Below are 27,830 nucleotides of genomic sequence, written 5' to 3'. Positions count from 1 at the left end.
GTAGAAGAGGGCCTGAGTCCTCTAGGTGGAAGCTTGGGTCCTTTAATTGGGGATCTGAACCTTTTCTAGTTTTTGGCCCCGTGGAAGCTTTCTTTAGAAGCATGTGGGTTTGGAGCCACCTGTTGGAAAGTGGATGCCATACGTTTTGTCTTTTGTTTTTGTTTTTCTTTGTCTCTTGTCACATACACTTTTTGAGCTTTTCTGAGAAGTTCATTTAGAGGTCGGTTCTCCCAATTTTCTAATTTTTGTAACTTTCTGAAATATCTGGCCAACTTTTAGTGACAAAGTGGAGTTTTAACATTCCCTGTCCGAGGGGATCTTTTAAATTTAGGCCTGTATATTGTCTCATTTGATCCTTTAGTCTGTCTAGAAATTTCATAGGCCCTTCATCTTTTTCTTGTTGTATATCAAGTGTTTTAGAGAGGTTTTGGGTTTGGGGTACTGATTCTCTAATTTTATTTACTTTCATTTTTCTTAGGTCTTGTATATTTTCCCTGTGAGCTGTGCTATTATTGTCTTACCGGGCTGAAGGGGGCCAAACCCTCCACACCTGTGGGTATTTCTCATAGGTGGGATGAGAGACTGAGAAAAGAAATAAGACACGGAGACAAAGTATAGAGAAAGAACAGTGGGCCCAGGGGACTGGCACTCAGCATACGGAGGACCTGCACCAGCACCGTTCTCTGAGTTCCCTCATTATTTATTGATTACCATTTTCACTATCTCAGCAAGAGGAATGTGGTAGGAGAGCAGGGTGATAGTGGGGAGAAGGTCAGCAAGAAAACATATGAGCAAAGGAATCTGTGTTACAAATAAGTTCAAGGGAAGGTACTATGCCTGGATGTGCACGTAGGCCAGATTTATGTTTCTCTCCACCCAAACATCTCAGTGGAGTAAAGAATAATAAAGCAGCATTGCTGCCAACATGTCTCACCTCCCGCCACAGGGCAGTTTTTCCCTTTTTCTCCTATCTCAGAATTGAACAAATGTACAATCGGGTTTTATACTGAGACATTCAGTTCCGGGGCAGGCAGGAGACAGTGGCCTTTCTCTATCTCAACTGCAAAGGCTTTCCTCTTTTACTAATCCTCCTCAGAACAGACCCTTCCCGGGTGTCGGGCTGGGGGACAGTCAGGTCTTTGCCATCCCACGAGGCCATATTTCAGACTATCACGTGGGGAGAAACCTTGGATATACCCGGCTTTCCAGGACAGAGGTCCCTGTGGCTTTCCACAGTGCATTGTGCCCCTGGTTTATCAAGACTGGAGAATGGTGATGACTTCTACCAAGCATACTGCCTGCAAACATTTTGTTAACAAGGCACATCTTGCACAGCCCTAGATCCCTTAAACCTTGATTCCATACAACACATGTTTTTGTGAGCTCAAGGTTGGGGAAAATTACAGATTAACAGCATCTCAGGGCAAAGCAATTGTTCTGGGTACAGGTCAAAATGGAGTTTCTTATGTCTTCCCTTTCTACATAGACACAGTAACAGTCTGATCTCTTTCTTTTCCCTACCCCGGGGGTCTTGGGTGGAAAACTTTCGATCTGCATTAGGAATGTTTGACCGGGAGGATATTTACATTTTTAAATTGCCATAGCAGCCCTAGGGATCATGTTTTTTTCCTTCCCTGAAAAGAGGATGTCTAGGATGGACATTAACTCGACCCAAGTGTGTAACTGAGGTCTCAAAAACTGATCAACCTGATCTGTCACTCCGTAAGTGTCATATAACAATGGCTTAAGTTTCTTCTTCAAACTTTAGACCTCCGAACTGGTTAAGGGAGTATTTACAAAGTCAGTAGTTCCATCTCCTTGTGGCACCTCTTTTAAGGGGAAGAGAGTTGGGGCTGACTCCTTAGGTGTGGAGGGAAATGGGAAATTTTGAATATCCTTTTTATATTGTTTTATCTAATGCTGGAGTCTTTTTAGGGAAGGATACATGGGCTGAGAAGAAATAGGCTACATGGGATGATGATTCCCAGGAATCTGGATTGTAAGGAGGAGGAATAATGTGAGCAAGGGAGGGATCGGGGGCAGGATCTGGGACAGAAGGGCTGTCTGAGGGGAAGGGTTAAGAGCATTCAGCAGGGGAAGATGGTCTAGGGGATCCCATGTGCTGGAGTCTTTAGGCATGAGAACTGGCTTTTCTGACTCTTTATTTTGGGGTTTTTGATTGAGTTTTTTCCTAATTGTCTTTCAGGGAAAAAGGAGAATAGGTCTCTGTCTCTAAAAAAGAATCTAGTCCAGCTCTTCTTGAGAAACTAGATTTTTGTCATTTACATATTGAATTACAAGTTGACACATCACATCCTTATTTGACCTAAACTTTGGCCAGAAGATTGAGGGTTTGAGGATAGGTCTCTGAGTCCAAATAAAACAGCAATATTTTATCTGTTGCATGGCTTTTGTAGGTCACAGGTATTACATTGCCTTCATAGGCCACTTCTTCATAAGAACATTTTAAACATACTTTACAACTGTATTGGTAAGATGAAGTATAGAATTCAGGCTAGATTCATTGGTATATGTTCATTAATATTACAATCACTTCAGGAAATTATTCTTTAAATTATAACATTTCCATACATCCCTATGTATATTGTGGGCCTGGATCCCTGCCCCTGCCTTGCCTGATGGAAGAGTCGGCCCTGGTGAAGTTGAGTTGTCCAGACACATAGACAGGGTCTTCCTGGGTGAGGGGATAGCCCCAGAAGGAAAAGGGACAGGCAATAACCTAACCCTGGTGACAGGAGTGCTGGGGACAGGACACGATGGAGACCCCGGTTCCATTTAAACATCCCCTTCTGTTGCTGGGTCCCTGCATAGCGCACTCACTCCCCTCAACCCTCATTGCCTTTGCAGCTCACTGTGGGGCAGGGGAGGATGAACCCACTGGCAGAGACCGGACTGAGAAAAGTTGCACAATTTAAGGTGTCGCTATGCTAGCAAACTCAGTCATCAGGGTAAGTAATATTTTCATGCAATATTTTAAAAGTTCAAAATTAATGCCAACATCCATGAACGACAAATAAAACTCAAAATTTAAAATCCAGACAGGATCCACCTTGCTTTGCAGGCCTCCCCTCCCTGGCTGGCTCTGGTCTGGGCCCTGCACACGTGGGGGAGGCCCAAAGACAACCCAGAGGAGCCTGGCATAACCAGCAGGGCTCAGCATGGATGGGACTGGGGTAAAATCAGGGCTTCTGAGCATGACTCCAAGAGTGTGAGGTCCCCAGAGAAAGTGGCTTAGGGAGGTAGTGGGATGTGGAGAGTGAAACACTCTTCAGAGAAAAATTAGCTAAGCAACAAGAGCTAATACTTTGTTCTGCAGAGAGAGAGAAGTCCAACTCTTGGGCTCGAGATGATGAGAAATAAAGTATTTCCCAGAAACCTCGGACCCTCACTTAACTCCTTCGAGGCTTGTCTCTGTCTGCAACCTACAGCCTGACTGTGCAGCCTGGAAAGCTTCTTTTTTTATAGAAGAACAAGAAAGAATTTTAGTGATTTGCAGTTAGTTTATTGAAATGGAAATGAATTTGAGGTTTCAACAGGTGTCTAGCAGTTTCCACATAAAAAGACAACACAAGAAAGAAAAGTGGTTTCTAGCAATCAACAGATGAGTTCTGGCCATAGTCTGTAATCCTCTGAGCCAAACGCCTTGGGTAAAGTTAATTATTCTTCATATTACACCAAATGCTGTCGTACACTGTATGCTGGAAAACAAAAGCAGGTCACTTAGGTTTGCAAATTTCACTTACTAAATCAAATATTAAAACTTGTCTTCTTGTTTTCTTGCATTTGTCCACAAACAGCTAACTCTCAGGAGGATTTGCAGTGGAAGCAAAGCCAGCATCCCCTCTCCATTTATTCTGTTATCTAGGAGACACTTCATAATGCCAAACAGGGGCCAGGGTTGTAGGATCTCTTCCCTACCAATGATCCATGTAATACTTTTTTTCTCCAAAAATTCTATCCTTTGAAATAACTTATCCAATAAATATGCTGCATATACTATTTGTTGAAGACCTGATCATTTGGACTGTTTCTGATACCGCTTTTACAACACAGAATTATTAAAAAATCTCAGCTCAGATAGAAGAATGTGATGGTTTTGAGTTGCTGCACAGGCATAAAAGGTAGAAATGTTGTAACAGTCTGAGACTCTTCACCATTACCTTTGAGGCCTATGAAATATTGGAGCTTGGCTGGGTGGGATGGCTCATGCCCGTAATCCCAGCACTTTGGGAAGCCAAGGAGGGCAGATTGCTTGACCCCAGGAGTTTAAACCAGCCTGGACAATATGACAAAATGCCATCTCTACCAAAAAAAAAAAAAAATATATATATGTATATATATGTGTGCATATATGTATATATGTGTGCATATATGTATATATGTGTCTGCATATATGTATATATGTATATATGTGCATATATGTATATATGTATATATGTGTATATATGTGTACATATATGTGTATATATGTATATGTATATATGTGTACATATATGTATGTATATGTGTACATATATGTATATATGTGTACGTATATGTGTACATATATGTGTGTATATGTACATATATGTATGCATACATGTGTATATATGTGTGCATATATGTGTATATATGTGTACATATGTGTATATATGTGTGTATATATGTGTGTATATATGTATGTATATATGTATGTATATATATATGCCAGGTGTGTTAGTGTGCACCTGTAGTCGCAGCTACTCAGGAGGCTGAAGCGGGAGGATCACTTGAGCCCAGGAGATGGAGGCTGCAGTGAGCTGTGATTGTACCACTGCACTCCAGCCTGGGCAAAAGAGCAAGACTCTGTCTCAAAAACAAAAACAAAAACAAAAAAACGGAAACAAGAAACATTGGAATTTTACAATATGAATGATTAATCTGAGGGGTTTTTTTGGTTTGTTTAGGATTTTTGTTTGTTTGTTTGTTTTTGAGATGGAGTCTTACTCTGTTGCCCAGGCTGGAGTGCGGTGGCACTATCTTGGCTCACTGCAATCTCTGCCTCCTGGTTTCAAGTAATTCTTCTACCTCAGCCACCCAAGCAGCTGGAATTACAGGTGTGCGCCACCACGCCTAGCTAATTTTTGTATTTTTAGTAGAGACAGGGTTTCAGCATGTTGGCCAGGCTGGTCTTGAACTCTTGACCTCAAGTGATCTGCCCGCCTTGGCCTCCTAAAGTGCTGGGATTACAGGTATGAGGGATGCACCTGGCTAATCTGAGTTTTTAAAGAAAAAAATGATTCAACCATCCCAAATTGCAGTTAATATTTATTTTTATCCTTGAGCATTTGATATATCTTTACATTTTTTATTATGGAATGTTTTAAATAAAATTTTGGGGTATTAAATAAATTCTTAAAAAAAAAAACGTAATCCCAGCACTTTGGGAGGCTGAAGCGGGCAGATCACCTGAGGTCAGGAGTTTGAGACCAGCCTGGCCAACATGGTGAAACCCCATCTCTACTTAAAATACAAAAATTAGCAGGCTGTGGTGTTGTGTGCCAGTAATTCCAGCTACTCCGAAGACTGAGGCAGGAGAATCACTTGAACTCAGGAGCCGGAGATTGTAGTGAGCCGAGATCGTGCCATTGCACTCCAGCCTGAGCAACAAGAGCTAAACTCCATCTCAAAAAAAACGAAAAACAAAAAACAAAACTCGTAACCAACACATCTTTATAAACAGACAGAAATACTCATTGTTATAACCATTGACTTTTGTTTTAAACAATTCTAGCACTCGTGCTGTTTCACACCCATAATCTGCACTTACCACTTCATGAGGCACTTAATTAAGTGGTGCATGATTTCCAGTCATGTATGCTAACAAATCTTGGTTGCTTGGACTTGCATTTTAAATTCTTTATTTTAGGCCGGGAGCAGTGGCTCACACCTGTAATCCCAGCACTTTGGGAGGCCGAGGCGGGCAGATCACCTGAGGTCAGGAGTTCAAGACCAGCCTGGCCAACATGGTAAAATCTCATCTCTACTAAAAATACAAAAATTAGCTGGGCATGGTGGTACATGCCTGTAGTCCCAGCTACCTGAGAGTCTGAGGCACAAGAATTGCTTGATCCCAGGAGGCAGAGGTTGCAGTGAACGAAGATCATGCCACTGCACTCCAGCCTGGGCAACAGAGTGAAACTCCATCTCAAAAAAATTTTTTTCTTTATTTTAGAAAATGCAGAATTTGCACAAATTGTATTTTCTGAGCTAGATAAAAAAAATAAGAATGTTTTGAATATTTGTTTTTGTGAAAGTAGGAAATTTCTTAGTAGATTGCTCCTACAAGTGTGTGATCTCTTGAGAACCAGATATTTTCTCTTGATAAAAATGTGCATGTTCTGGCTGGGTGCAGGGGCTCAGACCTGTAATCCCAGAACCTTAAGAGGCCAAGGGAGGCAGATCACTTGAGGTTAGGAGTTTGAGACCAGCCTGGCCAACATGGTGAAACTCCTTCTCTAGTTAAAATACAAAAATTAGCCCGGCATGGTGGCGCACACCTGTAATCCCAACTACTCGGGAGGTGGAGGCAGGCAAATCTCTTGAACCCGGGAGGTGGAGGTTGCAGTGAGCCGAGATTCACGCCACTACACTCCAGCCTGAGTGACAGAGCGAAACTCCGTCTCAAAAAAAAAAAAAAAAAAGCCGATGCCTGTCCCCGTGTGTCTGTGTGTGTCTATACTTGTGTGCTTATGTGTGTCTGTGTCTGTGTGAGAAGGGACTGGTGAGGTCAGAGGTAGACGGGTGATCTCTAAGGCTTTCTTTTCTCCTTTTTGCCTTTTCCATTTATCACTCCCTAAAGATTCTCAGTGTGAAGTGGCAAAGCAGCCTGGAGACAAAGTTTAATGAATTGATATATAAAGAAAGTTTGTTCACCAGTTGCTTGGCATTCTTGGTGCCAAATTTAGAGCCCGCTGGTTCTGATCAGTGATTTTCAAAGGGTACATAAGAAGAAACCCAAATTACCATCATCAGTCCAAAGTTTTTCAGAGTTCTATGTGACTGGTTGAGGAAACACTGCTTGAATTTCCCCATAGCCTCTGCAGCGGCATCACTGTCTATGAACTCTTGAAGAAGCTCTTTGTATTCAGGTATAGATACGTCGGAATTGATGGTCTTTTCAACCATGTCCTCCAGGAGTTTGCAGCCAGAATCTGGAAAAAAAAAAAAAAAAAAAAAAGACACAAGAACATGGGCCATTACTAGAGGTGTGATTCATTCTACAGATGAATTGGGAAGCTGGCTATCTTCGTACCTCCAGGGACAGACCGAGGTTCAGAAAGATTTTGGTGCAGTATGCAGAGTTCTCAATTCTGGGAGTGTAAACTCAGGCTCTGCAAATTCTCTCTGACCTTCCAAACCCAGAGAAGCCCAACCCTGTGTATTCTTGGTGAAGAGGACCCTCGAGAAATGAGGTGCTCTGACTGGGGGGACATAGCAAACACTGCTTGGACTTTCTTGGTTCAAAGTCATGCAATGCTTCCCTGTTATCATGCCCAGCATCAGGTAGGGTTTCCAAGGATTTCAGATGAATGGGTCTAGGACATTGTCCATTAGTTCTGTTGACTCTACTGCAATAAAAGGGAATGTGTGGCCAGGTACGGTGGCTCACGCCTGCAATCCCAGCACTTAGGGAGGCCAAGGCAGGCGAATTGCTTGAGCTCAGGAGTTCAAGACCAGCCTGGACAACACAGGGAGACCTCATCTCTACAAAAAATTTAAAAATTAGCCAGGCATAGTGGTGTCCACCTGTAGTCCCAGCTACTCGGGAGGCTGAGGCAGGAGCATCACTTGAGCCTTCGAGGAAGAGGTTGCAGTGAGCTGAGACTGTGCCATTGCACACCAGTCCCAGTCCCAGCCTGGGTGACAGAGCAAGACCTTGTCTCAAACACACACACACACACACACACACACACGAATGTGAAATAGAGCTTGTTCATGAGGGGATCTGAGGTCACCCCCAACTGTAAGGGAGAGGAACGAGCTCAGGACGTGGCTTCATGTGAGCTGGTTGTGCTCTGGACTTTGTGATTTTCCAGTTAGTTGACTGTGAGCTTGTCACCCTTCTACACATCTGCACCTACCTTGGATGCCAATACGGTAGGGTTTGGAATCCACCTTTGTGAACTGCACAAGGCAGGCTACCTATGGAAATATTAGCGCTCATTCCAGCAGCCGGGGCTTTTTCCTCCCACTGAATCTTTAGTGCTGGAAGGAGACTCCAGGGGTTGTGAGTTCTCACCTGTCTGCCTTGAGCCTGAAGCAACTGGGAGGGTAAGGGCATCCCAGAAGGACCCAGATCAACTCTGAGAACACAGAGTGAGCCACACAGGGTGAGAGACACTGGGTCACACTCTGCAGCCTGGGCCTTCTGTCCTGGGAGGTTTCCTATTTTGTTCCACGTTCAAGGAGACCCATGATTATTTCCTGATTTCTAGGTGTAGATGCCATCTCTCCCTTGCCCCACTGAAATAGTTCATTTCAATATTTAATCCTGAGACTCATCCTGGTTTCTATGGTCACCGTGACCATGGTGAGACGCTGAGTGCCATGATACACTGTGTACACCTCCAATGCAGGGGACCGCCCATGAGGACACTGCATGCTTGATTGTCGGGAACTCATGGGGATCCTAAGGCCTTTCGCACCCAGGCCCTTCACACTGGGGCTCGTCTGTGCTGGGGATTAGAGGTTGGGAGTTCTTCTACAGGGGCCCAGGTGACAATTCCTAGCCCAGAAGCAGCCCTCTCTGCCCAGAACTCACCTGCATAGCAGTGCAGGTGGAGGGCCGCCAGCATGAGGACCATCAGCAGCTTCATGGCGAGGCGGCTGCTGTCTGTGTTCAGTTGTGCGTGGCAGGGATCAAGGAAGCTGCTGTGGAGGTGAGTACCCAGCCCTGCTCTATTTATTCCCCAGGGAGGCACCTTAGTCCCTCCCAGGAATGAGGCAATGTGTCAACCTGGCATGGGACCAGGACACAATAGTGTACACCAAGGGGAACACAGCCAGCCTGTGCTCTGCTTGTAGAAACCAAGAAGGCAGTAATATTTGGATCCCTGACAATCGGGGGACTACAATAATGATACATGGCTTTTAGTAAAATGGATGTGACAGTGTTTTCCAAAATATAAAGCAAAACCCAGTGGCGTGATCTTGTGGTCTCAACAATGTTGTTATTATTGTAGTTTTCTTCTAGTCCTCCTTCCCTTCTTCCTTCTCCTCCTTCTATTCTTTTTCTTCTACTCCTCTTGGTCTCCTCCTCTTCTCCTTATTCTTCAAGGTACAAACAGTTTCATAACTTGTGTATCTGCCGGTCCTGGAATCATCAAATATTTGGGCTACGTGCAATACCTGCATCTTCCTCTGGGAGGCAGACCTTCCTAATCCGTAGACATTTCTTTTTCAGAAAAGCGGGTTTTTTTGTTTTTGTTTTTTGGGGTTTTGTTGCTGTTGTTGCTGTTGTTTTGAGACAGAGTCTCACTCTATTGCCAAGGCTGGAGTGCAGTGGTGCGATCTTGGCTCACTGCAGCCTCCGCCTCCCAGGTTCCAGAAATTCTCCTGCCTCAGCCTCCTGGGTAGCTGGGATTACAGGCATGCGCCAGGACACCTGGCTAATTTTTGTATTTTTAGTAGAGACAGGGTTTCACCATTTTGGCCAGGCTGGTCTCGAACTTCTGACCTCAGGAGATCCACCTCACTCAGCCTCCCAAAGTGCTGGGATTACAGGCGTGAGCCACCATGCCCAGCCCAGAAAAGTGCTTTAAGTTTTGGGGAAAACATTAATATCTAACCTCTACTGAAAGCTTCTTGTTATTCTTGTTAAGAATTACAACACTAAGTTAATTCAACTTTACAAATTTATTTTACAATATACTTATAATTTAATTTGTGCTTAGTTCTTTGTTAGCCTTTTACGGTTTTCTGTCCACTGACTGAGAGGATGCTGTGAGTGAGTGGAGTAACTGACTGCTTGGGCAGGCAGTGCTAGGCAGTGGGTGGCAATGGGGTTGGGTGATGATGAGATTTAGGTGATAAGATTTGGGCAGGTGTGGGTGTGGATCCTGGAGGCCACACGTACTCATGCTGTGTCTTTGGGCAAATTACAATGCTGGTCCCTCTGGGCTTCCTTTCTGTCTTTGTGAAACGGGTATAAGTGATGCTGAATTTTTTTTTTTTTCGAGACAGAGTCTTGCCCTGTGGCCCAGGCTGGAGTTCAGTGGCACGATCTTGGCTCACTGCAACCTCCGCCTCCCGAGTTCAAGCGATTCTCCTGCCTCAACCTTCTGAGTAGCTGGGATTACAGGCATGTGGCACGACGCCCGGCTAATTTTCGTATTTTTAGTAGAGACGGGGTTTCTCCAAGTTGGCCAGGCTGGTCTCGAACTCCTGACCTCAGGTGATCCACCCACCTCGGCCTCCCAAAGTGCTGAGATTACAGGTGTGAGCCACCGTGCCCGCCTGGCCGTGAATTTTTGTAAAGATGAGAGATACTCTGTAAATTTTTTTTTTTTGAGATGGAGTCTCACTCTTATTGCCCAGGCTGGAGTGCAGTGGCGTGATCTCAACTCACTGCAACCTCAGCCTTCCCGGGTTCAAGCGATTATCCTGCCTCAGTCTCCTGAGTAGCTGGGATTACAGGTGTGCACCACCACGCCCAGCTAATTTTTATTTATTTATTTATTTATTTATTTATTTATTTTGTATTTTTAGTAGAGATGGGGGTTTCACCATGTTGGCCAGGCTGGTCTCAAACTCCTGACCTCGTGATCCACCCACCTTGGTCTCCCAAAGTGCTGGGATTATAGGTTTGAGCCACCGCTCCCGGCCGACGCTCTGTAAATTTTTATTCACGCAGCCAAGCATGAGATAATTCTGAATAAATGGCAGTTGCATTCATGCGTGGATCCCTTGTTGTACGCATCACTGTTTTGCTTCTCCTGTGAGCTGGGCCTTGTGCTAGATTCAGTTATAGAAACAGGTTAGACCAGGTGCTTGCTCCTGTGGACCTTATTTTCTAATGAAGGGCACAAAGAACAAGACTAAAGATATATCAGAGGTATGAGAAAGTGGTCATTGCTGCAAAGAACAACAAAATATTCACAACAGCTGAATGCTGTCATAGATGGCCTGCCCAGGGGCAGTGGCCTGTAAGCCCCCCAAGGCAGCCTGTAGGAGCAGGTGCTGTTTCAGCTGAGACTTGGATGGGTGGATGGTGATGTCCAAGGACACATCTGGGGAAGAGAATTCCAGGGAGAGGGAACTGCAAGTACAGAAGCTTGAGGACAGATGGCACTGGCAAGGTAAGGAAGGGAAGGAACGTGGCCACATAGAATCAGGAAAAGGACGGGACAGCCTCACATGATAGAAAACCCATCCCTGTTTAATTAGGGGCACAGTGAAGGTCATAGGAACAAGAAAAACAAAGTTGGCTCAGGTAAAAAAAGAAAAAAGAAAAAAAAAGAAGTCGATGAAACAGCCAGAGGGATGAATCCATTGTTAATTCCCTGTGAATGCATTGTTTGCTCTCTGGATTACTTGTGACATGTTTCTTTCCACCATTCAGGTGGAGCCTCAGTGGCCAAGAACAAACCTAATTTTGGGGAGGACAGAAAGGAGAAATGTTGTTTACTTACCACTGTACACAGCTGACCCTGGCTGGTGGCCTTGTTTCCCAAGGGTAGTGAAGGACCTCGATCATGAAATGTGAGACTGTCTCCTTGGCCAGTACTTATTGGGGCTCTGCCTGGTGTCCCAGTCCTTATGGCCCTGCCCTGTCAGTCACCTGCTTACACAGAACAGAACTTCAGGAAAGGCCTCTGGTCTTGGAGCCATCTTGGTTGGTGGCAATATGCCTGTTGTTCAAGTCACCAAGGCCTCATCTGGACCCGGTGCCTCCCTCGCGCCCAAGCCTCATGCTGGGATTCCAAGTCTGAGTTGCTCAGTGTTCAATCCACCCCAGCACCCCCATATTCCAGCTCAGTGTCCCAAAATGTGTCAGAAGCTTGCAAAGACTGACCTCCCCCTGCGTGGGGGTGAATACATCTGGTGACACGGGGTTGGGATTGAGTGAAGGGAACAGGGTGAATCCTCTAAAGAGACCGCAAGCATCAGAAACGCTTTCTGGCCTCTCCTTTCTGAAATGGGGCTGAGGAAAGGAGAGGCTGTAGCTTCCATGGGGAGTCTACGGCAACCAAGGAAGAACCCCCTTCCCCTTACACACACACCCAAGATGCACGTGACAGTGGTGCGTTTTTCATACTCACTCAATTGTCAGAAGAGACCTGTGACCCTCTGTACCTCTGAGAGGCCTGGGGAGACACACACAGGAGACTATAAGCCCGCACGGGAAAGGAGAGGTGCAGAGAGAGATGGATGAAGGGCTCTGGAAGGCCAAAGGAGGGAGAGGGTGCTTTCCCTTAAGTGGGAGAAACATCCTCTGGCTCAGAGGATGAGGGGAGGCTGTGGGTAGGGAGAAGTAGGTTAAAGATGGATAAATTCAGAAGATGCCGGAGGTGACTTCCAGAGGAGTCAGATGATTGAAAGGTAAGGAAAGGATAAAATCCCTTATTCCATGGGGCAGTCCCATCCCAGCTGGACATTCCCAAGATTCCCAGGAAGGACCTGGGAAGGGAGGGCCTGAGAAGCTGCAGCTCTGCTGAGCGCCGCTGTGTTGCACTGCTGGGTCCCGTCTCTGCAGGTTCTGCAGCCCTTTCTCGTAAGGGTTGGATGGCAGGTGGGTGGTGAGTGAGGACTCGGAGCCTGACCACCACTTGTGTTCACATCACAGCTCCTCCATTTGCTGACTGCCACATTGGTCAGGAGACTTAATGCTGTGTGTTCCCTTTAAAATGGGAACAGTCATAGAATTGCTGTGAGTCACAAGTAAAAAGTGGAAAGTCCTGAGAACAGTGCTTGGCACAAAGCAGGTGCTATCCAGATGTCAGCTGGCAGCCATTATTTTTGAATAATAAAAAAATGTATTTATGGTAAACTCCAAGGACCACTAGGACTGTTCGACACTATTGAAACTCGGCTTCCACATAACATTCTCTAAAATATTTGAGTAACTATTCAGATATAAGCTAAAACTTTTAAGTTTGAAAACAAAGTTCTGTGTTTTGATCCATGTGTATTCGATTTTTTTTCAGCGTTCCCCTTTCCTCAGAGTTTTTTTGGCTTTATGATTTTTTTTTTTTTGGAACAGGGTCTTGCTCTGTCGCCCCAGCTGGAGTGCAGTGGTGCCATCTTGGCTCACTGCACCCTCTGCCTCCTGAGTTCAAGCGATCCTCCTGCCTCAGCCTTTCCAGTAGCCGAGATTACAGGCGCACACCACCATGCCAAGCTATATTTTTGTATTTTTGGTAGAGACAGAGTTTCGCCATGTTGCTCAGGCTGGTCTCAAACTCCTGGGCTCAAGTGATCCGCCCACCTTGGCCTCCCAAAGTGCTGGGATTACAGGCATGAACTACCACAACTGGCCTCAGAGTTTTATTGAAATAATTTACAAATAACTTCTCACCCAAGCATCTTCTACTTAGTATTACCATATTAATCTTCCCAGAAACCAGTTCCAATTTATTGAACATGTTTACATACATTTTTTAATTTTTTACCCAGCTTTACTAAGGCAAATTGACAAATAAAAATTATATTTATTTATGGTTTATATGTTTTGATGTATATATACATTCTGAAATGATTAATTCAAGCTAATTAACACATCATCATCTCACACACTTTTTGTGATAAGAACATTTAAGATCTCATTGTTTAGCAACTTTCAGGAAATGTTCAATAAAATATGAATGAAAAACAATTCTACACCAGTTCCTAAATGACGGGCACTGTTGTAAGCCCCTTTGAATCTCACAGCCATCATCCTATGAGCAGGGTGACCATGCTATTGATTGTAAATGAGGGGCACTTTGGAGAATAAAAGGGAACCCTAAATGGGTGGGATGCCAGGATAACAATGTAAACCAGGCCTGTCCTGAGAAAACTGGATGTGTGATCACCACCCTGTGAAGTGGGCAGATCATTTCACCCCAGCTACCGGAGAAAGGACACAGAGATTCCATAGAACTTTTTGGGACACAGCTGGGAAGTGGCAGAAACAGGAAATGAAGCCAGGTGTTCTGCCTCCACAAGCTGCTGTCAACACTATTTCCCTCCTTGGCCGGACACTGAGAAGCCTGCACACCGTGGTTCAGGTGGATCCTGGTGACTCTGACACCCACTGCTGCCCTGTGGGAACTCCGTGTGGATTTCTGCACAAGACCCGCAGTTTTCTGCTTGAGAAATTATTGAAATAATTTACGTTTACTTTGCAATTTTACCTTACAGTAATTGAACAATTTTACTCTGCTCCCTGTGGTCTCCACTGCCTTGCCTTAGTCACTCTGGGTTGAAACGCTTCATTCATTCTGGAAGCCACATCAAAGCAGCTCACACCTTGTGTTCTATGCTGGCCCCTCCAACTCCCTGGATCTCCCCCTTCCCAGGGACCTGTGGCTCTCCGTGGGCAGCTCCGACCTGACATCCCCTGAAGCTGACCTGTCCTCTCTGTTCATGCTCCTGGAGAACATGGCCTCTCTGCATGTCCTGCTTCTGTATGACAACATCACACAATAAGTGCTTAATCAATAATTTCGTAATTTATTTTCTGGGCCAAAATTTGGTGCTTTACAAGAGTTCACTGATGATATCTCTCATGTTTTAGTACCAGGTCTATCTAAAAAGAGGCACTCATTGACATTTGAATCTTTAGTAAAGGCAGGGATTACACACAACACTAACCACACATCTGGGAGACATCCTGGGCACTAACACTAATGTTGTACTTTCTTGGATGAGGGCTTTGGGGTCAGGGTGGGAGGAGACAGGTAAGGGAAGGAGGTAGTTGGAGGCTGTGCCAGCTTGGGGTGGGGCCACCTCAGTGTTCCTTTTTTTTTGAGACAGAGTCTCACTCTGTCACCCAGGCTGGAGTTCAGTGGCTCAATCTCCATCTCAGCTCACTGCAACCTCCGCCTCCTGGATTCAAGCGATTCTCATGCCTCAGCCAAGTAGCTGGGAATACAGGTGTGCACCACCACGGCCAGCTAATTTTTGTATTCTTAGTAGAGATGGGGTTTTGCCATGTTGGTCAGTCTGGTCTCGAACTCCTAACCTCAAGTGATCCACCCACCTCGGCCTCCCAAACTGCTGGGATTACAGGCATGAGCCACCACGCCAGCCCAGTGATCTGTTTCTCAAAAAATGACGATTACCACGATATGATCTGACCTGGGTTCATCTAATGAGTTGGGAGATGGAGCTGGATTAGGAAGCAGAGCCGAGGTCAGGTGTCAGCCCCTGGCTAATTCTCCTTGGCTCCTTAACCAAAACTATGAACTTTACTTAACTTGACATTTCCCTATAATGTGTGGTGAAAAGCTTAATCCTGTACCCATGTAACAACTGATTTGGTTCATTAGATATTTACACTAACATCTTCTCCATTAAGTTCATGACTTTTTTTCTTTTCAATGCCCCATTCGTTTTTCTGGTAACTGTGGTGATCCCAAAGTTGTGAACCCCTGCCTTAGGGCCATTGCAAGAGTCACATAGGAGAACCGACATAAAGTTTTCCACTGTAGAGCAGCGATTGTCAACTAGGGCACACCTACTCCCATCTCCTCCCTATTCCCAAAGACATCAGTCTGGACAGTTTTGGGTGTCACAGCTGGATGGTGGTAAGGTACTATCAGCACCCAGGGGGCAGAGGCCAGGGGTACTGCTGAACCTCCTACAATGCAAAGGACAGATCCCACAGAAAAAGGATTACTTACCTTTGATGTCAGTACTGCCAAGTGCTAGAGAAATACCTGCACACATTTGCTCTTGTGATGAATGACCAGTAGCATTCGTGAGCCTCATACTCAGCAAACAGGGAGTGTAGCCCCAGCCTGGCAAGGTGCCAGCAGGAATGTGGGCACCTTTGTCCTCCAGGTGGCTGAGTCAGCCTCATGTCCATGCCTTTGCCCAGGCTGCTCCATGCACCTGGAGGCCCTGCTTCCCCTGCCTGTCATCCTTGTCTTCTAGGTGCTTCATGGTCCAACTCAGCCATCGCCTCTTCCACAAGCTTTCCTTTCTATATCCTTGGATTTCTATAGGTTTTTAATTTGCATAATAAGATCTCATCTCAGTGATATACATTGTAACTTTCTTCAGTTCTATATCGTGTCTTCCCATTCAACTTGCTGATTAATTCCTTAAGGAAATTTATGAATCCTTTCAACAAAATGTATCACCCTCCCCCATTTGGTGTGGTGTCGATTCTGCATTGACCTGAGACCTTCTTTCTCTACAGAAGGATTTCCATGTTCCAAATAATCTTTTATTACTGTTCTCTTGATTTATCCACTAACTCCTATTTTAATCGCTGTTTACCGAGTCCCATGTCTTTCTCTTTCTTGTTATACTTCTTTTTGCTGGGGTCTGTCCTCCAGTACCTTTTGGAGAAAAAGTTTATTGGTCATAAAATGTTTGAGGATCTTTATTTTATCTTTGTGTTTGAATGAGTAGGCTGATTACAGATTCATATTTGTATAGAATTAGAGGTTGACAATCCTCTGATTTTTTAGTATTTATCCTCCATCCACCAGTTCTTGTGTTGGTTCCATTATTATTCCCCATCACTGTATGTGCCTCACTGTTTCTTTCTGGGAAAGAAAGACCTTTTCTTAAAGACAATGTTCCAGAATGTTAGCAAAATATTTTTTGGTATGGAAAACAGATGGATGTCTATGGATTTTTCAATACCGTATTTTTTTCTGGGAAATTTTTTGGTATTATTTCCTTGGTGACTTTTTTTTTCTGAGACAGAGTCTTGCTCTGTCACCCCAACTAGAGTGCAGTGACATGATCTCGGTTCACTGCAACTTCTGCCCCCTGGGCTCAAGTGATTCTCCCACTTCAGCCTCCCCAGTAGCTGGGACTACAGACACGTGCCATCATACCCGGCTAATTTTTGCAGAGATGGGCTTTCACTATGTTGCCCAGGCTGGTCTCAAACTCCTGGGCTCAAGTGGTCTGCCTGCCTTGGCCTCCCAAAGTGCTGGGATTACAAGCATGAGCCACCACAATTGGCCTCTTCGGTGACTTTCTTTCCACCATGATCTCTGTCATTCTGGAATTCTTTCAGTTGGACATAATGGATTCATCCTCCAACCTTCTTTTCTTTTCTCTCATATTTTTTATTTCTTTATCTTTTCCACTACATACATACTGCTTTTCATGACACTATTTTAATTTTTTCTTTCAATTCTATTAATTATTCCAGCTATCATGTTTTAATTTCTCTAAAGTTCTTTGTTGTTGTCTGAATACTTGTTAAACCATAAAACGAAGGAGAGATCTTACTAATCTGGACTTTATAAAGCACTCATGAAACTTACCCATGACATAAAACATCTGTCAGACCCAGAGAAACTGAATGAATTACAAAATAGTGTGTAAATTAAGAACTTTCTTATTTCCTTTTCTCTTCTCTTTTTCTAGCCCCTAAGCTGTTAGAAAACAGCTGAGAGAAAAAAAGTGAAAGAATAAGGATAGAAAGGAAAACACATATTTTTTAACAATGTGAAGCTTAGATTATTATACAGACTTGAATATTCCAATTTCTGAATTGAAATATTGAGCTTTATTTCATAAAAAAATGGAGATTCATTGAAGGTTCACTTTAATGAAGCTTATGACAAAATGAGAGCTTTGTGTTCAGAATATTGAGCTTGTCATAAAGTGTCAGATGGATCACGGGGAGAAGATATTTGAGGAAAAGAGCCTAGGCAGAGATTGATAATATTTGTGCAGGAGGCAAATTATGAGACTTTACTTAGCTCAGAGGTCATGGGAGAGGCTTTAAGGGATAAACTCAACAGACCCTGCATGAGTGAACTCTATGCCCCTGGCAAACCTCAATCTCAGCTTTTTGAATGAGAGTTTCTTAAAAATTAGCAATATCTTCAACAAAGAAGACATCCAGCAGGTGAATCAATGAGAGCATGGACACCTAGAGAAGTGCTGACTTTGGAATGCTGACAGGTACAGGGGGTAAAACACAGGCCTAGCTCCCTTTTGCAGGTATCTTCCTGCTGCCCCTCAGGCAATGGCAGCCCTTGCAGTATTTTTTTGTATTGTGGTAAAATAAGCAAAAAATGTTTCAATTCAGCTATTTTTAAGTGTACAGTTCAGCAGCCTTAGGAGCATTTATGATGCCTTTGAAATACTCATTTTCATTGTCGTTATCCCAAACAGAAACTCTGTACCCCTTAAATAATGACTCTCAATACCCTCCCTCCCTGCCCCAGCCTGAGCAGTCTTGCTGGATCTCACTTCACACTCTTTTGTTTTTTGTGATTGTTATTGTTGTTGTTGAGACGGAGTCTCGCTCTGTCGCCAGGCTGGACTGCAATGGTGATCTCGGCTTACTGCAACCTCTGCCTCCCAGGTTCAAGCAATTCTCCTGCCTCAGCCTCCTGAGTAGCTGGGACTACAGGCGTGCGCCACCATGCCCAGCTAATTTTTGTAATTTTGGTAGAGACAGGGTTTCACCATGTTGGCCAGGATGGTCTCTTGACCTCGTGATCTGCCTGCCTCGGCCTCCCAAAGTGCTGGGATTACAAGCGTGAGCCACCGTGCCCGGCCTTCACACTCTTTTAACAGCAGCTCAGGAAGGAAACTTAACCTTACGTGACCCCCATGTGATTAGAGTGAGCACCTTGAAATCCCCAGGCTTTAAAGACTATGGAAGTAGCTAAGGGAAAGACCTCAAGGTAACAGCCGGGTGATGTCCGGAGTCCTGTGACTATCATGGGGGACTCCTGTCCCAGCTACTCCCTCCCCAGTTCACTGGATGCCTGCATCTATAAGAGCGGGAGGTCCAAGACCAGGGACTGCATGGACCCTATTTGCACACAAATAGACACGTGCACCCCGGATGGAGCCTGGACACTGATTGCTTTTGACAGCTTCCCAGTGAATTCTAAAACAGAGCCAGTGTTGAGGGGCACTGGGTAGAGCATTTGTCATTCTCAGGTTCATTAGTGGGAACAATCTCAGACCTTCTTGGGAACTAGTGAGGACTAAGTCATACAGAACTTGGAAGGCTTCTGGCAAAATGCATATAGATGCACCCTAATATTGCATCTATATAATTTCAATATATATGCATCTATATAATTTCAATAAATAGAAAGGTATTAATTGTAAGCATTATAGTAAAGATTGCTAAGATTTGTTGAATGCTTTCTAGTATTCAAGTAATATGTTCTTATCACAATGCTATGATATGTGTCCTGTATCACAGGAAGGAAAAGTGATGATAAAACAGGGATATCCATCAGAGTGAACAGGCAAATTTTTGCAATCTGGCCATCTGACGAAGGGCTAATATCCAGAATCTACAAAGAACTTAAACAAATTTACAAGAAAAAAAATCAAAAAGTGGGCAAAGAATATGAACAGACGCTTCGCAAAAGAAGACATTTATGCAGCCAACAAACATACGAAAAAAGCTCATCATCACTGGTTATTAGAGAAATGCAAATCAAAACCACAGTGAGATACCATCTCACGCCAGTTAGAATGGCAATCATTAAAAAGTCAGGAAACAACAGATGCTGGAGAGGATACAGAGAAAGAGGAATGCTTTTACACTGTTGATAGGAGTGTAAATTAGTTCAACTATTGTGGAAGACAGTGTGGTGATTCCTCAAGGATCTAGAACCAGAAATACCATTTGACCCAGCAATTGCATTACTGGGTATATACCCAAAGGATTATAAATCATTCTACTATAAAAGCACATGCACATGTATGTTTACTATGGCACTGTTCACAATAGCAAAGATTTGGAACCAACCCAAATGTCCATCAATAATAGACTGGATAAAGAAAATGTGGCACACATGCACCATGGAATACTATGCAGCCATAAAAAGGATGAGTTCATGTCCTTTGCAGGGACATGGATGAAGCTGGAAACCATCTTTCTCAGCAAACCAACACAAGAACAGAAAGCCGAACACCGCATGTTCTCACTCATAATTGGGAGTTGAACAATGAGAACACATGGACACAGAGAGGGGAACATCACACACCAGGGCCTGTCAGGGGTTGGGGGGCTACTGCAGGGATAACATTAGGAGAAATACCTAATGTAGATGACGGGTTGATGGGTGCAACAAACCACCATGGCACATGTATACCTACGTAACAAACCTGCACGTTATGCCATGTATCCCAGAACTTAAAGTATAATTAAAAAAAAAACAGATATCTATGCATGTGAATGCACTTGTGTGTAAAGATTTGATGTAATATGTGAGTATCCAAGAAAGCTTTACAGAGGAGAAGTGGATTCTAAAGATGGGGTTGTCAGATGTCATAGGAACAAAAAGCTAGAGAGGGAAAGGGAAACCCATATACCGTGGTGCAAGGGTGTGACTCACGTGAGGCCTAAGAAATGAAATATAAACAACAATGGCTGAGCATGGAGCACCTGGGAGAAAGGAGAGGAAGGGACAGGGGCTGGCAGGAAAAGGGCCTTGGAAGTCCTTGTGTGCAACATAAGGGTGTGGACTTGCTCCCCCGGCAGTGGTTCCTTCTAGGTGTCTCTGAGTGCTGGAAGAACTCCATGAATCCTTGTTTCCAGCACACATAGTGTGTAGTAGGCTGAACTGGTCATGAGTTTCACACATTAGGTTCTACTTCTAAGTGTACATATTTCCTGATGTGATTAAAAATACAAATTTCCCTTAAGATCAATGCTTACCTAATAATAACTGTTATCGACCAGGCACAGTGGCTCATGCCTGTAATCCCAGCACTTTGGGAGGCCGAGATGGGTGGATCACCTAAGGTTGGGAGTTTGAGACCAGCCTGACCAACATGGAGAAACCCCGTCTCTACTAAAAAAACCCAAAAAATTAGCTGGGCGTGGTGGTGCATGGCTGTAATCCCAGCTACTTGGGGGGCTGAAGCAGGAGAATTGCTTGAACCTGGGAACCAGAGGTTACAGTGAGCTGAGATCGTGCCATTGCACTCCAGCCTGGGCGGCAAGAGCGAAACTCTGTCTCAAATAATAATAATAATAATAATAATTGTCATCTACTATTTTCTCCACTGTATAAAAATAACCACTATTTATGAAGGTATGTTTTCAGTATTGTGTTCCCTTACTTGAAACCCTTGAGAACAAGTGCCTTCTGGTCATGTAGGGTTGTTGAACAGATGATAGTGTCACATTTCAGTTTTAGGGGGCTCACTTTGGCGTGAATGAGGATGTATTACAGGAAGCGTTCTCGGAGGCTGCAAGACAATTTAGGGACTTAGTCTGAGCTGGGAAGGATGTGGACTGGGCTGTGATGTGACGTGTGATGGGAATGGAGCGACTCCTAGAGGTGATGCTGTGGCCATGGAGGGAATAGAATGTAGAGCACTGGTAGGGCGCAGGAGGGAGGGGAGCTGTGGTTGGCTGATTCTTGCCCCCATTCCCCCAAAGATATCTACTTCCTAATCCCTGGAATCTGTGAATGTTCCGTTACATGATCCAAAAACAGCACTTTGCAGATGTGATGAAGGTAAGGGTCATAAGATGGGAGGATTATTTTGAATATTCTGGTGGTGCCTAAACTCAAACCCTATATTTTGTAATTATAAGTCGCAGCGGGGAGCGTTAACCTGGAAGAAAAAGGAGATGGGAATGTATCATGGAGGCAGAGGTTGGAGTGATGTGGCCACAGGACCAGGACGGTCAGGAGCCCAGAAGCCAGAAGCAGCCCTTAGTGAACTCTCCCCGAGAGCCCCCAGCGCAAGTGGAGCCCTCCTGCCTCCAACCTCCTGAGCGTGATACTAATGTTGGGCTTCTGACCCCCAGACATGCAAGAGAATCAGTTGGTGTTTTGTTTTTTGAAGGGGTGGGTTGCCCCTCCACACCTGTGGGTGTTTCTCGTAAGGTGGAACGAGAGACTTAGGAAAGAAAAAGACACAGAGACAAAGTATAGAGAAAGAAATAAGGGGACCCGGGGAACCAGCGTTCAGCATATGGAGGATCCCGCCAGCCTCTGAGTTCCCTTAGTATTTATTGATCATTCGTGGGTGTTTCTCCGAGAGGGGGATGTGTCAGGGTCACAAGACAATAGTGGGGAGAGGGTCAGCAGACAAACATGTGAACAAAGGTCTTTGCATCATAGACAAGGTAAAGGATTAAGTGCTGTGCTTTTAGATATGCATACACATAAACATCTCAATGCTTTACAAAGCAGTATTGCTGCCCGCAGGTCCCACCTCCAGCCCTAAGGCGGTTTTTCCCTATCTCAGTAGATAGAACGTACAATCGGGTTTTATACCGAGACATTCCATTGCCCAGGGACGGGCAGGAGACAGATGCCTTCCTCTTGTCTCAACTGCAAGAGGCATGCCTTCCTCTTATACTAATCCTCCTCAGCACAGACCCTTTACGGGTGTCGGGCTGGGGGACGGTCAGGTCTTTCCCTTCCCACGAGGCCATATTTCAGACTATCACATGGGGAGAAACCTTGGACAATACCTGGCTTTCCTAGGCAGAGGTCCCTGCGGCCTTCCGCAGTTTTTGTGTCCCTGGGTACTTGAGATTAGGGAGTGGTGATGACTCTTAAGGAGTGTGCTGCCTTCAAGCATCTGTTTAACAAAGCACATCTTGCACCGCCCTTAATCCATTTAACTCTGAGTTGACACAGCACATGTTTCAGAGAGCACGGGGTTGGGGGTAAGGTTATAGATTAACAGAATCTCAAGGCAGAAGAATTTTTCTTAGTACAGAACAAAATGGAGTCTCCTATGTCTACTTCTTTCTACACAGACACAGTAACAATCTGATCTCTCTTGCTTTTCCCCACAGTTTTTGTTTTGTTTTGTTTTCTTGAGACGGAGTCTCACTCTGTCGCCAGGCTGGAGTGCCGTGGCACGATCTCGGCTCACTGCAACCTCCGCCTCCCGGGTGCAAGTAATTCTCCTGCCTCAGCCCCCTGAGTAGCTGGGACCACAGTTTTGCGCCACCATGCCCAGCTAATTTTTGTATTTTTAGTAGAGACGGGGTTTCACCATGTTGGCCAGGATGGCCTCGATCTCTTGACCTTGTGATCTGCCTGCCTCGGACTCCCAAAGTGCTGGGATTACCGGTGTGAGCCACCCCGCCCAGCCGAATCAGTTGTTTTAAGTCACCAAGCTTGTGGAGGTTTCTTGCAGCAGCCACAGGACACCAAGCCAGGAACCTGTGGCGTCTCCCTGCGTCCTGGTCAGGGGACTTGCTGGGTGGGTGCCTTAGCCTGGATGGGCTCATGGAAGGGAGAGCAGGTTGAGGGCGGACCCTGTGCTCAGTTTACATCCTGCTCCTGAAATGACTGTGGAATGTGCGCTTGGAGCTGTCCAATTGGCAGGGGGTGCTGGTCTCTGGAGCTCTTGGGGTGGCTTGAGGGAGGAAGGAAGCATTCGCCTCAGGTGCTGGTGAGTGATGCAGACGCTGAGGAGTCTTCTGAGTGTGGGGAGTGAACAAATGTGAAATCCAGGTTGAAACCTGGAGATGTCCTCAAATTATGGTAAATGGAAAAGAAAGTATACTGGACATGAGAGGGGAGATAAACCACAGTGCAGAGGTGGCACCAAGCAGGCTGACTGTGGGTCTGAGGGGACATCCACTAGGGTCCCTGCTAGGTGGAAACCCTGGGCCTGGACACTCAGGCAGGCTGGGGGTTCCCTCAGTACAAGACCAGCAGGAACATTGTAATTCCTGTGTCCTCATTACCATGGTTTTCATTTACGGCTGCAGGATGGAAAATCTGTAAGGAATGCAGGATGATTCCTACCAAATATTTCCTTCTGGGATGCCTGGACTCAGGCCCCATTGATAACGGGATGCTGGTTCTCTGGAGTTGATTGTCAGCCAAAAGCCACTCCCCTATGGAAACCACTCTCAACTCAAGGCCCAAGACTGCAGGATAACACGACCAGTGGAGAAGTTCAGGGCAAGTGATTTATTAGAGCAAGACGTTGAAACCTTTACATTCTGCAGTGAAGATCAGGGTATCATTGAAAGATGGTGGAAACTAGCATTAAAAACTTTTTACATCTCAGCGATCACATTTCTCTGCTATTTTCCCCTGAAATAGAAAAGGAAAGAAAGGAAGGTGAGGTCGGTCATGTGGCTCCTGGAGACAACAGGTTAACATCCAAGTGGCCGATGGAATTCTGCTCCCAAAGACAATTGGAAGGGTAGAGGCAGGAACCCAGTGTGTGTGGGAAACCAGGGCCTAGACCTAGACCAGCCTTTCCTTGCCAGGCCAATAGCCCTGGGGGGACACAAGCATAAGGCCCAGGGTCCTCATAGAGTGGGGACAGAGCAGAGCAGCAAGAGGTTATTGTCTGGGCTGTCCCAGGACTTGGAGTCTCCTGTTTCCTGCAATGAAAGACCCAGGGCTGAGAGGTTGGTCAGGGCTGGGAGGGCCTCTGGGAAGCTTGGCTTCCAGGAGACTCCAGCCTCCCCATGTGGGAATTCTGCCTCAGGGCCTGAGCACCTCTATCCTGAGCCTGCAGCTTCCATGAGCATTTGCAGCTAAACCTCAGGACAGCAACCCAGAGGCAGCCAGGCTGAGAGGCCCCTGGAAAACCTCTGATTTCTTGAGAAAGACAGAGTGAGAACATCCCGCTTCCATGGCACTGCAGGAGGTAGAGTAGCGAGGGTCTTGGCCCACTGGCCGTGGTCAGGAGAGCATCGTGGGTGAGGAGGGGAGCATGGAGTCTGAGGAGCTGGGAGGGGCTCCTTCCTGGTTCTGCAGAAGCTGCAGAGAAGTCCAGCCCTCCAGCGCAGCATCTGCAGGAGCCCCTGCTCTAGGTCCCTCCCTGCCTTCCTCTCCCTGTTCAAGGCTCCCACACTCCCCAGTACATTCCACAGTGACTGTGTGAGGGCCACTTGGCCTCAGGAAAGTCCCCAGGTGGAGAGACAGTTGTGCTTGGCCCTTCACCACCCCTGCCTGGACCCAGGCTCACTCCCCATGTCCTCAGCACACTCTGGGGACACGGCATCCAGGTAGGTGACCTGAGAAGGAGGAACATGCAGGAGGCTGTGTGCAGCTGAGTTGAATTCTGCAGGTGAAATGGTAGCACCCACCCTGTGGCCCCAGGTGACCTTCTCAAGCGGTGACCAGCAAGGCAGGTGCCCCACCACCTGTGTCCCTCACAGAGCAGCAAGCAAGCTGACCTCACTTCACACTGTGCCGCTGACCAGAAGCCTGGACACATGAAAGAGACAGAAATTACCAATGTTTTTGTAATTAGCACTCTTTTCTCATAGGCCATCGTATCCACGCATTTCTTCACTTCCATCTTGGCTGCAACAGCTTCCAGAGGTGCCTTAAATTTGGCAAGTTGGAACTTGAACACAGGTTTTCCAGCTAATAAGAAGCCTGTGATTTCAGAACCAAGAGCTTGGCAGACCACTGCATTTGCTGGAGCAAAAGAATAAAAATATAATTTGTGTAAGGAAATCAGTGTTTCTCCCATGCCTCCCTGATGTCAGACCAGACAGGAACCCCAGGGTTTTAGGCTTCTATTCAATAACTATGCCAATCACAATGTCAGACCCAGGAGGTTGTGACTTCCTTGAGGTCACACAGCAAAGGGTAGAGCTAGAACTGGAGAACCAACTTCCTGATCACTCATTCAGTCTTTGTTTTTTTTTAAAGCACACCCATTACTTTCCAAAGCTTCTCTGGATGGATGGCCAACGTTCTCTTTTCTAGATTTGAAAATAATCACTTTTCTATGCCAGTTAAGTGACACTTTATTAGTCTTGGACATTGGTGAAGAGGAGGCTTTGGGTAATCAAATTTTGAAGTGGAATGGTAGAGTCAGAATCCTATCAGAAATTAGAGAAATGAGTAAATCTGGAACAGAAGAAGTTAAAATTATTGAAATGTTGAAGGTGATGTTTTGAGAATAAGTTGTAGAATTTAGGCTTATGTGATTCAATACAGACAGAGCTAAAAGGTAAACAAATTAAAACAAAATAAAATAATGTGAATCAGTTTTAACACACATTAGAAGCTTATACAGGAAATTGTACTTGGCCCATATTCTGCAGCAGCATCTAGAATATTTGGAGAGGATGAGAGGAGGGAACTGAGGCTCATTCCTGCTCCCACTGGGAATTTTGGAAAGACCTGGAGTAATCATTTTGCTTGGTCTGGAATCTACATTCACCTAAGTCTTTTGCAAACACCATGCATCCAGAAAGCGCCCCACCATGCTCAACATGACCCCTGACTACCCGACTTCAAACTGTGGGGAGAATTTGGAGAGGGTAGGATCAGGGGTGTCACAGGGAAACAGGGAGAGGTTCAGAAAAGAAGAGGAAAGAGAAAAATCAGAGTCTGGATCGGTCCTGACAGGGGAAAGGAAAGTACCCAAATGAACTGGGGAAAAAACAGCCAGAATTAATTTTAGAAAAATAGAAGTTCTGATGCTAACCATTGTAGTATTTCTACCACCATTATGGTAGGACCCCTAGAAGATATATTGAGTGCTGCTTATTCTAAGAATTCATTTGCAGGCTTCTTATTGAGAGAATCAGAAAGCACCATCTCTTCTTGGACTGAGAGTTCTCCAAGGATCCTTCGAGATGTAACATTTTATGAGTCTGAATTTACAATGTAAGAAGCTGTGAGCTCAATTGGCACCTAAAGGTCTGGGGACGAGAATGTCTGACAGTACAGTGATTGGCTTCACATCCACAGCTAGACCCTCGGCACAATAATTCCACTCCATTCCCATTTCCACTCCCGGCAGAAGCTCTAAACACCAGAGATAGGAGGAGGCGCGGGGAGGGTGAGCATCTTGCCCACGGTGAAAGGGCTGAGAAGTGGCTGAGCCCAGAGTCACCCCAGACCTCACATTACATCATCTGACACAGATCCCATCCAAGAGTGAAGCTCAGGCAGAATTCCTAACGTTCGCCTGCATTGATTTTCTGCAAAACTTCCTAGGTACTGGGGATTTGATGAAATGAGGCCCGAGCTTTATGAGCAGTTCCTTCAACAAGCACAGGATAAGGTTTGGAATTTTGGTTTGTTCCAGACCCCAACCTTAACCCTAATAGGTGACCTCGTGCTCAGAGAAGGGTGTGTCCCAAGGGCTGGTGCTGGACTCATGACTGATGTACTCACCCCGGTAGCAGCAAAGGGCCAGCGTGAGCAGCAGAAGACACACCGACAGCCTCATGGTGGCTTATTCTGCTGTGAGCTCGGCTTTAACCAATGATGAGTGATTTAGACTCAGCCCCAGGAGCCTGTGGAGCCGTGGAGCCCAGGGCTATTTGTACCTAGGGAGCCTGGCTGGTCCTGCCCACATGGGCATCTGGCAGGTGATGAGGCCTGGCTTCCAGCCCTCCCTTCCTAGCCAGGGCTGCTGCCATCCATCAGTGTCACATCCCCACACCTCCCTGCATCCTGAGTGGGGCGGAGCACAGGAGGGCAGCCCTGCAGAAACTCTGCTCTGTGCTCCAGGTGAGTGTCCAGGTGCCTCTGGCAATGTTCCCTGGAACCTCAGTTTGCTTTTGGGCTTTTGAGGATTATCTCTCTGTTCTTTATGTCAGTGCAAGGGCAAATGTGAGTTCTCATTTCAGGAGGACAGAAACCGGGGGTGCAGGAAGCTAGGGGCTGTGGTTTGGTTATAGGAGAGCAGGCACAGAAGAGACCCCACTTTGACCTCCACTGCATGTC

General features: G+C 45.6%; 2 protein-coding genes across 2 annotated transcripts; both read right to left on the bottom strand.

The window, feature by feature from the left end:
* Positions 1 to 3,501: 3,501 nt before the first annotated feature.
* SCGB2A1 (secretoglobin family 2A member 1) lies at positions 3,502 to 8,917 on the bottom strand. Its single transcript, XM_508486.6, has 3 exons — positions 8,804 to 8,917; positions 7,006 to 7,193; positions 3,502 to 3,719 (listed from the first exon to the last, which is right to left on the bottom strand). The coding sequence occupies exons 1-3, from the start codon at positions 8,856 to 8,858 to the stop codon at positions 3,675 to 3,677; spliced, it is 288 nt and encodes a 95-aa protein (XP_508486.2). The 5' UTR covers positions 8,859 to 8,917; the 3' UTR covers positions 3,502 to 3,674.
* A 15,157-nt stretch (positions 8,918 to 24,074) lies between these two features.
* SCGB1D1 (secretoglobin family 1D member 1) lies at positions 24,075 to 27,526 on the bottom strand. The gene is made up of 3 exons (XM_001151964.4): positions 27,276 to 27,526; positions 25,372 to 25,559; positions 24,075 to 24,215 (listed from the first exon to the last, which is right to left on the bottom strand). Exons 1-3 carry the CDS (start codon positions 27,328 to 27,330, stop codon positions 24,186 to 24,188), a joined length of 273 nt encoding a protein of 90 aa, XP_001151964.1. The 5' UTR covers positions 27,331 to 27,526; the 3' UTR covers positions 24,075 to 24,185.
* Between the last annotated feature and the right edge of the window lie 304 nt (positions 27,527 to 27,830).

The sequence above is a fragment of the Pan troglodytes genome, chromosome 9, assembly GCF_028858775.2.
Source record: "Pan troglodytes isolate AG18354 chromosome 9, NHGRI_mPanTro3-v2.0_pri, whole genome shotgun sequence".
NCBI lineage: Eukaryota > Metazoa > Chordata > Mammalia > Primates > Hominidae > Pan > Pan troglodytes.
The sequence above is the reverse complement of the archived record's forward strand: the minus strand, read 5'-3'. Positions and strand labels throughout refer to the sequence as shown.